The sequence below is a fragment of the Nyctereutes procyonoides genome, unplaced genomic scaffold, assembly GCF_905146905.1.
Source record: "Nyctereutes procyonoides isolate TBG_1078 unplaced genomic scaffold, NYPRO_anot_genome, whole genome shotgun sequence".
NCBI lineage: Eukaryota > Metazoa > Chordata > Mammalia > Carnivora > Canidae > Nyctereutes > Nyctereutes procyonoides.
The window spans coordinates 3,151,290-3,164,855 of NW_026575123.1; the positions used below are offsets into that span (position 1 = coordinate 3,151,290).

Sequence of the window (13,566 nt, forward strand, 5' to 3'; positions counted from 1 at the left end):
AGGCATTCACAGAACACAAGAGTCGTTGGAAATAAAAAATGATACCTGAAAAAAAAAATTCAAAAAAAGACTGGAAGATAAACTTGAAAAACTCTCAAAGCAGAACAAAAGGATAAAGACATGGATAATTGAGAAAAATAGTCATAGTTAAGATCCAAGGGGATCCCTGGGTGGCTCAGCGGTTTAGCTCCTGCCTTTGGCCCAGGGTGCGGTCCTAGAGTCCCGGAATCAAGTCCTGCATCGGGCTCCCGGCATGGAGCCTGCTTCTCCCTCTCCCTGTGTCTCTGCCTCTCTCTCTCTGTCATGAATAAATAAATAAAATCTTTAACAAAAAAAAAAAAAAAAGATCCAACAACTGAGTAAAAGTTCCAGAATGAGAAGAAAATTAAAGAAACAACATTAAAAAAAAAAAAAAACCAAATACAACTTTCTAAGAACTGAAGATGTAAGTTTCCAGATAGAAAGGCATCACCTACTAATCAGTTCAATGTAAGAAAGAGACAAAGAGGGAAGTCAAGGAGGGATCATACAAAGGCACATTTATCATTAAATTCTAGAACATCTGGAAGAAGAGATGTTAAAAGCTTCTGGAGGGGAAAATAAAGGATCATATATAAATAGTTAGGAACCACAATGATATCAAACTTCTCAACATGAGATGCTTGAAGACAATAGAGTTCTACCTTCAAAATTGGGAGAAAACGGTTATGAGACATGAATGCTATACAACATCCTAATTAATATTATTTTTTTAAGATTTTATTTACTCATGAGAGAGAGAGAGAGAGACAGGCAGAGGGAGAAGCAGGTTCCATGCAGGGAGCCCAACGCGAGACTCAATCCCAGGACTCCAGAATCACGCCCTGGACCAAAGGCAGGCGCTAAACTGCTGAGCCATTCAGGGATCCGAACATCCAAATTATTAACCAAGTGTGAGGGAGAAAAATTCAGACAAATAAATGAAAAATTTTAACCTCCTATGGACTCCTTTCAAGAAGCTAATAGAGGACGTGTTCTACCAAGAAAAAGAAATTAGCCAGAGAAATGGAATTCAGTAAATAGGTTTCAGCACCACGGAGACTGGCAAGTGCATTCCCAGGATAATAATGGCGAAAGGAAGTTGGCCTAAAAAGCAAGCAAACCTAGATTGGAATAAGATGATAAATTCAAGAGGTATGCTTTTAATTAAAAATAAAAAAGATGGATTATTTGATGCATCTGTAGGTACTAAAACAATATTTACATTAGACAAGATTAGCTTCAGGGGGAAAAAAGCTATAGAAGGAAACATGCTAATGGTAATATTTTCATAGCCATAAATAACAATTAAGTAGGAACTTAAAAATTATAACTATCCTGGGAGGATGGGAGGAAAATTCTTGAATATTTTGAGGCTATACAGTTAAAGAAAGCAAAATCTTTATTTTCCATCACAGGAAGTCAATGTGTGATGTCTAAAGTTGAAAAATCAAGAAATAGCCATTTTAAGCAAGTTATTTTAAATAACAAAGTAGATGTTTAGGGTAGGAACTGAGAGTAGATAGAGCAGTACACTTGTTTTTTGTTATAAACTAAGAAGCACTTGATTTCCACAAATATTTACATGTATTACTTTGATGAAAATTTAAATTAAGCCTAAAATATTAGGAATGAATAAAAAAGATTAGCTGGTGGTATTACAAGGATGGCTTAAAGTGGACCACTGAGAAAAAAGAGCTGTTAACAGTGTCACTGAGGACCCCTGACATGCTAAGGACTTGATCTACTTTAATGGCAGTTAAAAGGGGTGTAAGTTAAACACCAGAACTAACAATGAAAAGATATGCTTCTTTATTCAATAAGCTACACAGGTACTAAATGCAATCCAGTGTAAAAGGCTCTGTCTGTAAGAGGCTAAAAATATGACGCATAAAGAAATCCATGACCAAGGTGTATGATTGTTTATAAATCTATAAGGAAGAAAAAAAAGAAAAGAAAACCACCAACATTATACTAACCTTTTTTAGAAAACAGAAAAAGAGGAAATATTTCTTTTCATGAGGCCAATGTAACCTTGATGGCAAAACACCAGCAAGTACATTATATGAAAGGAAAATTAAAGGATAATCATTCTCATGAATACAGACACAAACATCGTAAACAAAATCGACCAATATAATAAAAAAATGTATCATGCCAAGTTTGATTTATTCTAGCAAAGTAGGAATAGAAGGGAACCTCCTTAATCTGTTAAATACGTTATCTACAGAAAAACCTTAGCAAACATAATACCTAATCACGAAGTATTGAATGATTTCCTCCAAATCAAGAAAACAAAACAAAACAACCCAAGGATGATGATGATGATTATTATTATTCTATTTAACACTGTATTAGAAGTCCCAGCCAGTGCAATAAAGCAACAAGGAAAAAGAACTGAAAAAGAAGAAATGAAGCTTTCATTAATTTGTAGATAAATGATTCTACGATCTTCAAATATTAAAGAAACCACAGATAACTGAATTTAGCAAGGTCCCTGGGACCAAGCTCCAAAACAGAATGGGAGAAAAAAGGAAACTGCTTTTGTATTCCACCCACAATCAGAAAATGAAATATTAAAAATTTAGAATACTCTTTATCACTAGCATTCAAAAGCCTCAGATACCAAGGAATAACTCTAATGAAAGATATCTACACAGAAAAGTATAAAACACAGAGAAAATTAAAGTTCTAAATAAATGGAGGGATATACCATGTTTAGCATTTGGAAGACTAATATTATAAAAAATAACAAATTGACCTATAAATTCAAAGTAAACCCAGTCAAAATTCTACTAGGTTTCTTTCATTTTTGGTGGAAACTCAGAGGCAGATTCTAGAATATAAATGGAAGTGTAAATGGTCAACAATAACTATCTTTAAGAAATATTAAAGGAAACCGCCCTGATAAATTTGTTAGGACATTACAAGAATTAAGACAAAATATCATGAAAGATCAAGTGACCAAGGGAACATTAGATTCCAGAAACAAACTTATACAGTCACTTCTTTTATAACAAAGGTAATGTTAGAGTATAGTGAAGAAAGAATCACCTTCTCAAAAACTGGTGTAAAATCAAATAGTAATATGGGGGAAAATTTTTTTTAACCCTTACCTCACACCAGTTACAAAAATATATTCTAAATAGATCATAAATCTAAATGAGAAAAGTTAAACAAAAAAAATTTTAGGGAGAAAAAAAGACCCACCACAAAATATCTTTGTAACTTTGCAGTAGGCAAAGATTTCTTAAATAGAACATAAAAGGCACTAATCGTATGGGAAAAATTAGTAAACTGTACTGCACTAAAATTAAGAACTTCTTTTTCATCTAAAGACATCATTGGAAGTGTGAAAAAAGGTAAATCACAAATTGGAAGAAGATTCATGCAATACATATCCTTTTCTATAGAAGAAAATGTAAAGATGTACTAAAAATGATCAAATAAGACCTAAACAAATGGAGGGATCTCTGACTACCATCATAGATGAAAAGACTGAATTTCTTAAACATGCTAATTCTACTCCAATATATATGTAACTTGATAATGGATTGACAGTCTGATACAGAATTTTTAAAAATCAGTAACAGAAAAATGGGCAATAAATAGCAATTCATGGAAGGAATATGAATGACCAATAAATTAATATCAGACAGGGAAACCCAAATTTTATTAATGAGATATACTTTTTAAACTACTGGATTAGTAAAAATTGGGAATTCTAACAATACCAAATACTGGAAGGATAACTCATATACTTCTAGTGGGGATTTTTTTTTTAAAGATTTATTTATTTATTCATGAGAGACAGAGACAGAGAGGAAGAGACACAGGCAGAGGGAGAAGGAGGCTCCATGCAGGAAGCCCGATGTGGGACTCGATCCAGGGACTTTGGGATCATGACCTGAGCCGAAGGCAGTCGCGCAACCGCTGAGCCACCCAGGCATCCCCTCCTAATGGGGATTTTAAGTTGATATAATCATTAAAGAGAAACCTGGATGTATCTATTCAAGGTGAATATATACATAACACATTACATAACAATTCTACTACAAGGTTTAGGCCACAGAGAAAAGTTCAAGTATCTGTATAAGAATACTTACTAAACCACTGCCTTTAATGCTAAAAAATGGGGAATAGCAGTTTAGAAAGACGGAATAAAGTACAGAATGATTCATACAATGAAGTACTAATTTAGTGCTGAAAATAACAGAGTTATGGATCAACACAGATTATCTCAAAACCATAATATATCTGAAAAAAGCTAGCTACAAAGGAATACATAAGACTATATTAAGTTTAAAAAGTGAAAAAAATGGGGTGCCTGGGTGTCTCAGTGGTTGAGTATCTGCCTTTGGCTCAGGTTTGATCCTGGGGTCCTGGGACTGAGTGGTGCATCAGGCTCCCCAGGGAGAGCCTGGCTCTCCCTCTCTGCTTTTCTGTGTCTCTCATGAGTAAATAAATAAAATTAAAAAAAAATAAAAATAAAAAAGTGAAAAAAAGTTTTAAATAGCTATATGTGTATGTATGGTAACACACACACAACAACAACATATGCATGGCAATAAAAACATCAACAGTTACCTCGAGGAAAAGAGGGAGGAGAATAGAATTGGGAAGGGACACACAAGGGCTTTAAGATTCTAATTTTTCATCTCAAGGAAGAGAAGGAGGAAGGGAAGGAGTTCAAAAGCAAATATGGCTCCAAACACGAAGATTTAACAAAGTTGGATGGCAAGCACTTTATACTTTCTGTATGTTGGAACCATTTTACAAGGGCAGAAAAAAAGATGCATTAAAAAATAGAAGTTAAAGTGTTACTAATGACAGTGTTTCAGATTTTTTTCTTTTTCTTTTCTAAATTGTCTTTAATGGTATGTATTACCCTTATAACAAAAAAATAAATGTCCTAAGTGAAAAGAAAGAAAGAGGGGGGAACCCCACCCTCAACACTAGTAAGAGAACACTGACATAAGTATTATTCAAATTATAAATGACATAAGAGATACAGATGATCAGATGAGGGAAAGAATATACCATGTGAGGTATGTGTACACACATCCATAAATGCGTACATGACTGGAATCAGAGAAAGCATAATGGAAGGAGGCATTTGAGCCTGAAAAGATATCTTATAGTTTTTTTTAAAAAAAAAATTATAAATGTATTCAAACATATAAAAACTCAAATGACATAGAAATAACATATTAGTATGCTAGCCTTCCAGGCCTTTCTCAAGGTGTATATGCTTGCCTATTCCTCGAAGAACATACAAACGTATATACCCATGTTTCTTTTTTTTTTTTTTTTTAAGATTTATTTATCCATGAGAGACACAGAAGAGAGGCAGAGACATAGGCAGAGGGAGAAGCAGGCTCCATCCAGGGAGCCAATGTGGGACTCGATCATGCCCTAAACAAAGGCAGACGCTCAACCACTGAGCCATCCAGGCATCCCTATACCCATATATTTAATAGTATATACAACTATTGGTATGTGTGTATACGTACAGCATCCACACATAGTATAAATACTTTTAGAGGGTAAGCTGCCATCAATTATAGTGTGTATACATATATAAAATTAATTTAAATTTTAAAAATTAGACTCTTTTTCCTTAAGATTTTATTCATGAGACGTACAGAGAGAGAAGGCAGAGACACAGGCAGAGGGAGAGGGTTCCATGCAGGGAGCCCGATGTGAGTGGGACTCGATCCCAGGACCCCGGGATCACAACCTAAGCCGAAGGCAGACGCTCAACTGCTGAGCCACCCAGGCATCCCAAAAACTAGATCTTAATAAACATTGTTATACAACAATGTTTTATTTTTAAAAATTTTATTTTTAAAATAAATTTTATTTTTAAAAATTTTTATTTTTAAAAATTATCCTTCTATATCAGTGCACACAGATCTATCTCATTTTTGGGGAATAATTGTAATATTCCATACACTTGATATAGCAAAATGTATTTCTCTGTGACAGACTATTACTAATAATGCTCAGCAGTGACCTTTGTACAAATGGGTACTTCTGTAAAACAAATAAACAAGCAAAAACCTATCTAAGAGGGAAATTCACTGGCAAACTGTCTTCCAAAAAGGTCTTATCGATTCCATTTATACCAAAATGCATTGACAGCATGCCATTCTCTATCATTCTGACCAATGTTGGGTATAATCAACTTTAACATATTTTGGCCACTCTGATAGACATAGTTTATTATTTTAATTTCATTTACCTGATCACTAGTGAGGCCACATAGAGTATTTGGACATCAGAAATTAGAGGGGAAGTGAAATAACTATGATTGTAGACAGAGGTCTGAAGACAGATAAGAAAGCAAAAGTATATCTGAAGAATCAACAAATGATTTAATTTGTTTAAAACATCAGCAATGTTTAGATCATTTGAGTTTGATGATGGGTCTGTGAAAGGCAAACAGCAATGTAAGTATACAACTAGACTTTTTCTTCAGGTTGTAAGACTATTCTGAACATTTTTTTAGTAGCAGTGACATGATTTAGTAGCAGTGACATGATTAGAAACCATGCTCAGAAAATCAATTTAGGAACAGTGTATAAACTTTCAGGGGGGAAAATCAGCAGGGAAGAGATTTCATTGGCTTAGACCTCAGGCCAGAGAAGATGAGAACATAAACTAGAGCATAAGAATTAGGAAAGAAGTGAAGCATTAGAAATATATTATTTATAGAGCCCAAATCAAGAAAATTAGGAAATTACTAGATAACAGAGGAACTAATCATGCTAATGGTTGAAGAAAAAGTGCTTTCCAACCAACATGATGCTAACTACCTGTTAGTAAGTAGAATCATAAAGAAATGTGCAAAAATAATACAATGGAAGAAAAATACAAATTCTAGTAATGAATCATCTTAATAACTCAAATTAAAATAAGGAAATACATTTCTTAGGTACCTGAGAGATCACTGCTTTCAATTCGCCGGAGATCTGAATCTGCCCAAAAAAGCTTGCCCAATCTGCTATCAAGGGCTAAAGCAATTGGTTTACTTAAGCCACTGAAAAAGAGGACCTCCCGTTCTGTTCCATCCAAAGCAGCCCGTTCAATTTTGGGAGACCTTTCCTGAAGATTGGTAAAATACATATACCTGAAGAGAAAGGAGGAAACAGTAAGTTCATTAAAATAAGAAATCATACAAAGTGAGAATATTCTTAAAAGGAGTAAAATATTTTAAAATCTTATTTTTTTTAAATTTAGAATATATAATTTTTTAAAGGCCATGGGATACTTTTATTACTTTTAACAACAGTAACACAGAGTATATAGAAGTTCTTAGGGAACTAATTTCTTTTTTTCTTTGGGGAGTTAATTTTCATGGATTAATAAAATGAAGTGTTGGGGCGCCTGGCTGGTTCCGTTGGTAGAGCATGGGACTCTTGATCCTGGGGTTGTGAGTTCAAGCCCTATGTTGGGTGTAGAAATTACTTAAAAATAAAATAAAGTGATAGACATAGGCACACCTATGCTTTTGGAACATTACAGTATATATAAATAAAATAATCGTAACCAGAGAGACTTGAACACAAAATTTTAAATTCCTTCTCTAATTAGTCTATTTCATAACCAAAAATAAGTCACATGTGAATTATTTCTTATATTTAACTTCTATAGCTCATCTTTTTCCTGTAACTCTTTTGCAATAAGCTACTTCTCTGCTGAACTGCTTATTCATTCAGTTGCAAATAAGTATTATTTACCAAATGTAAAGCTCTGTATTGAATGAAAGAAAATATACTAGTTCTTCTCATAAAGGAAGCTAAAGTCTAGTAGAAAATACAACACTGAAAACAAGTATAAGGTAGAGGACTAAGCATAATTAGAGGCATAGGTACAGAGTGCTGGGCATTTGGAAAAGGGGGAAATCACATCTGGCTCGGGTTGGGCAGATCAAGGAAAACTTCACAGAGGATGCTGCAGTGCAAAGGGTCCTGAAGGCATGGTTAGGAATGAGAACTACAGCAATAGTGACTACAGAAAGAAATTCTAGGCAGTAAAATCAGAGAAAGCAAGGATATAAGAAAATGCAGGGGCAGGTGGATGGCGAATATCAAGTTTTTCACTAGAGTACAGGATACTTAAAGGTAAACAACAAAGGAGCAGAAAGGAAGGTTGATGAGGGTCTCAGATGCCAAGATATCTGTGTGCAGCTTCAGCAACATACCCCTTCTCCGGGTTTACCACAATGGCTCGAGGTCTGTCTTGTTCGCCTTTCAGTACCACTCCAATTGATCTCCCATCTAATCTTGTTACATTAATGACATTGGTGGCCTCACAAGTCCAGTAAATGTAGCGGCTATAAATATCAATGCTGAGGTCATAGGGTTGTATTTCTAGGTTCTGATTTGGAACTGAGCTCACAACCACAGTAAAGCCCTAGGGAAAGAAAAAGACATACACAGAGAAAATCAGACTCCAGGCTGGGGAACCCTGAGGTGATCACTCACAATGCTTACGTGTACGTACATGGTTACAAACCTGAGAAGGAAATCTCAAGTCTCACTGGACATTCTGTACTAATACATTTTGTAATGTGTAATGTGCTTTTCTGCTACCATACATTTCAAATGTTCACTCTGGCTATTAATGACATGGGGCAGATAAGAGAGCTGAGGCCATATTAGGTGCTCTAGGAACATATTAGTGCGTTGATAAGAGCTGTCTCCTGTAAACAGGAGAGGACAGCAGCTAGAACCACCCCTCAGAAATACCATTAAAGTGGTGGTTCTCAACTCAGGGCATTTCGCACTGTGTGGAGACACTCTGGATTGCCACACCAGGGGGGCATAACTGACATCTAGTGGACAGAGGTCAAGGATGCTGGTAAATAGCTTACTGTGTGTAGGTCATCCCACCACAACAAATAATTATACAGCCTAAAAAATGTCAATAGTGCTGAAGGGAAAAACTCTGTAGAGAAATACACCAATTAGGGCTATAAACCACATCTACCACTCATGTCTTTCTCCAATCCTCAAACCACTGAAAAACAATCTTTTTAACAAAGCAATTAGAGAGGTTCAGTTCATCTGTGTTCTACCTGAATAAGTAATATTTCTTTTACTTGGCAACTCTGAGTTAACATACCCTTTAATGAGGCTATCTTGTTTATCTGCTGTGTCCTTGGCTGTATAGTGACAGCTATAATTTCTCTCTACTATTTACCAGCCTGTTAGCTCTGGCTCTATACCGTGGAAGGTGCATCTGTGATATACCACTATAACTGTTATCTCCTTAACAATCCCTCAAGAGCCCCTAAATATATTATTTCCTTGCCTTTTTTGTGGGATATTAAGACATATCAAAAATTAGTAATCCAATCACCCTAAATTTTGATACAGTCAAAATCCAAGATCACTGTTATAAGGAAAACAAATAAGCAAACCCATTCTAAAACTGCTTAGTCACAGAAAGAAAGTCACATAGTATAGATAACAGTATGCAAATCGTGACTGGTATGCAGGTATAGACAAGATTTGATGATAATATTTTCTTCTTTTTTTTTAAAGATTTTATTTATTCACGAGAGGCAGAGAGAGAGAGAGAGGCAGATAGATACAGGCAGAGGGAGAAGCAGGCTCCATGCAGGGAGCCCAATGTGGGACTCGATCCTAGGACTCCAGGATCACGCCCTGGGCTGAAGGCAGGTGCTAAACCGCTGAGCCACCTGGGCTGCCCTGATGATAATATTTTCATTCTCACTCTATAGTCACCAAATAATAGCCTCCCCCATCATCAGGTTAGTGATAACATATCCTAGATGTTTTTTTAATTTAATGAGAATGTGTTATATGTTTCCTGTCCTTTAAACCTTTTAAAAATTGTTTATAAAAGTGTTATTTACTGAGTCTCTACCTACTATGTAACAGATAATGGGATATGTGCTTTTCATAGTTTTCAGCTAAAGAGTTCATAAGAGGGGTGCCTGGGTGGCTCAGTCAGTTATGCAGCCTACTTTTTGATTTCGGCTCAGGGTCCTGGAATCAAGCCTCATGTCAGGCTCTGCACTCATCCCTCCCCCTGGCTCTCTTGCTTTCTCTCAAATAAATAAATAAATCTTAAAAAAAAAAAATTCCTAAGAATCCTAGTAAGTGACAGAGCGAAGATCAAAACCAAGGTCGAGGGGGATCCCTGGGTGGCGCAGCGGTTTGGCGCCTGCCTTTGGCCCAGGGCGCGATTCTGGAGACCCGGGATCGAGTCCCACGTCGGGCTCCCGGTGCATGGAGCCTGCTTCTCCCTCTGCCTGTGTCTCTGCCTCTTTCTCTCTCTCTGTGTGACTATCATAAAATAAATAAAAATTAAAAAAAAAAAAAAAAAAAAAAACCAAGGTCGATTTGATTTCAAAGCTTCTAACATTCCATGTAAATGAAACCATAGTGGAAAAAACTATATAAACAAATATGAGTGGCAGTGACAAAGTCATTACCAACATATGAGCATAAATTTTCCTTATACAATTTTTATTCCAATAATATTATCGTTATCAAGGATTATTAGGAGGAAAAAAGCTACTAGGTCCAGAATTTCAGTTTTTCTTTCTCTCACTCAAGAAATAAGTAAAATAGGGTGGTTGGTTACTGTAATTACCAGGCAAAAGAAAGATATTTCGAACTGAACCCTGAATTACCTGGCTGCCATCTTCTTGTGCTTTTCGGATCATGTTTTGTCGTGAGTCAATCCAATAGAGTTGCTTGTCCAGTGGGTCATAATCAATGGCCCGGACATTCCGAAGACTGTGGATAGGAAGGATGATGTCAGGGCTCTGCTGCTCATCAATCACCATGCGGTTGATGGCACTCTTTTGACTGAAGAGCAGGAAAGTAGTTGGAGCTTAAAGGATAAAAAGAGCAAATTTGAAACAAAATTACTCTAAGCCTTGTTATCATCCAAATATTTGATAGCCTATTGTCTGCATCTCATACAAAACAGACACAGATGCTGAAGAGGTAAGGCTGAAGATAAAACCCTTGGAATGTCCCCAGAAACTCTCCTCAAGGTTACCCTAATCAGCACTATGCTACCAAATCAGTTATGAATTTACCCAGTGATACAGGTCTCTAGCCTATTTTGTTCCATCTTGTCCAGAGTTTATAAAAGAGGAAAAAAATATTAAAAAATAAAGAAAGAAAAAATAAAAGAGGACTTGATTTCAATAAAGCATTGATAAAGATTATCAAAATTTTCATCTACAAAGCAAATAATTCTAACTCTTCCATAACCTATTCTTGTGGGTGGCAGAACCATGGCTTCCACTGGTCAAAGCAGAAATTTCAAGGTTGGTTTTAGTCTCAGCTCTCCCATTAATCTAATCATTTGATCATAACTAAGTCACTGAACCTCTTTGGATCAAAGTTTGCTCTACTCTAAAATAAGGTTATAGCTATCTTGTCTTGCTCACTGAGTTGCTTTAAGAATTTTACAACATATATGAACACACTTTAAAAATTACAAGGTTAGTTATGTCAATTATACCTCAATGAAAAATTATATAAATGTAAAGTAAAAATAACTATTGTTTATTATTATCAGTAGTAGCAGTAATAAATTTGGTATTGGGGTTCCTGGGTGGCTCAGTTGTGTTAAAGGCGGCTGCCTTCAGCTGAGGTCATGATCCCAGGGTCCTGGGTATCCTGCATCACCCATATTGGCTCCCTGCTCAGCGGGCCATCAGCTTCTCCCTCTGCCACTCCCTCTGCTTATGCTCAGGCTCACTCTCTTTTTGCCAAATAAATAAATAAAATCTTTTTTTAAAAAATAAGGTTGGTATTAAGAGAAATTAAACAAATACTCATGGATTGCAGATACAAGTTTTATTTTGCATTCTGTGTATGTTATACTTACAAGGAGAGAGAGCCAGTAAAATCTATCTTCCTCCTCTCTCTCTCATACACACAAAACTAGTAAAAACAAATACTTTATAGTCATTATCTCTAATTCTCAAAAAAACATATTCTGTTCTTATGATGTCCTAAATTTATGAAATGGAGAAATGCAAGTTTCTATTGAAACTAAATTTCCCATTTCTGGGACTAAGCCACTGATTACTATATAATTACTTTTAATGCAGGAAAATATCTAGAGAACAACAGATTTTTACAGCGCTACTGACAACTTCAAAGTCTATCAGCATTTTGAAGATCTTCATTAAAACATATATATATAAATTCCATAATTATACTCTATTCTTTTGATATTCAGTCATCACCTGAATCCAGTAGAATTTTGTCCTTCTCATGGATATAAACATAAATGGCCAATCCAGAACTCCTTACTTTATTTCCTCCTAACCCCCATTCTTTACAACTCCATTATGTGTGGTTCCCTGGTTTACTTTACATTTACGCCCAAATGTACACTGGCTTCAATCCAAAGAAACTCATTGGTATTCATAAAGAAACTTGGTATTCACAACACTGAAATTCTTTTTTATTTTTTTAAGTGAAGCATAGTTGACACACAATGTTATGTTCACAACACAAGAATTCTGCTTTATGTAAATTCTTCACTGGCTACAAGCCCATACCCAGTTTGGAAGATTTAAAAGTATTTCAATGATCCCATGGGAACCCTCCATTATCTGGAATCAACTCCCTCACATATTGACTTAACAACTTTTAGCAATTTCAGTAGAACCCATGCCTTAAGTAGTAAAAATACATGTCACAACAGAGTTGCTATCTTTTTTTCTTTTTAAAGAATTATTTTTTGGGGATCCCTGGGTGGCGCAGCGGTTTGGCGCCTGCCTTTGGCCCAGGGCGCGATCCTGGAGACCCGGGATCGAATCCCACATCGGGCTCCCGGTGCATGGAGCCTGCTTCTCCCTCTGCCTATGTCTCTGCCTCTCTCTCTCTCTCTCTCTCTCTCTCTCTCTCTCTCTCTCTATCATAAATAAATAAAAATTAAAAAAAATAAAATAAAGAATTATTTTTTGGCAGTACTACTTTCTTGTAAATCAAGGAAAGGGGGGGGAGGGGAGGCTCTAAATTAAGTTTCTAACTGAATAATCACCACTTATACAAAGATATACAAAGAGGCTTAGACTCCAGAGTTTTAGTTGCCAGCTTTTCCTGTGTGGGAAACAATTAATCAAATATATATTTGATTTCTACAATGTACTGGGTACTTTTTTTTTTTTTGAGTCCAGTTTTGACCTTCAATTATAGTCTACAGTTAGGTGTTCTAGAAATGTAGATTAAGACAAAGCCATATATGGCTTCAAAGAAAAGCTTGTTTCAAAAAGCCCATGGATCACATTAACAACTATAATTAATTGGCTCAATATCTCTAAGAGGGAGCTAATGTTCTGACTTATTTCAGAACTTATTTCAGTGAAGACTTGATTAGTCATTCCATGCTTAAAGCGACAAAGAATATGCAATTTTGTAAACCTAAATCCATCTAATTTATATAACCACTAACTCCCTTATCTCCTGCAAAATGGTAATTTAAAAACTGTCATACAGGCTGAGATTTGCATTCTCACAATGAAGACAGCCACATGCACAA

General features: G+C 35.7%; 1 protein-coding gene across 1 annotated transcript in view; it reads right to left on the reverse strand.

The window, feature by feature from the left end:
* Positions 1-13,566, reverse strand: part of LRP6 (LDL receptor related protein 6) — a 166,111-nt gene that overhangs the window by 29,477 nt on the left and 123,068 nt on the right. Inside the window, exons 13-15 of the mRNA XM_055336765.1 lie at positions 10,688-10,890; positions 8,225-8,436; positions 6,960-7,150 (exon numbers count right to left, since the gene is read on the reverse strand). Of these exons, the coding sequence (XP_055192740.1) occupies positions 6,960-7,150; positions 8,225-8,436; positions 10,688-10,890 (606 nt within the window). The remainder of the gene's footprint in view (positions 1-6,959; positions 7,151-8,224; positions 8,437-10,687; positions 10,891-13,566) is intronic.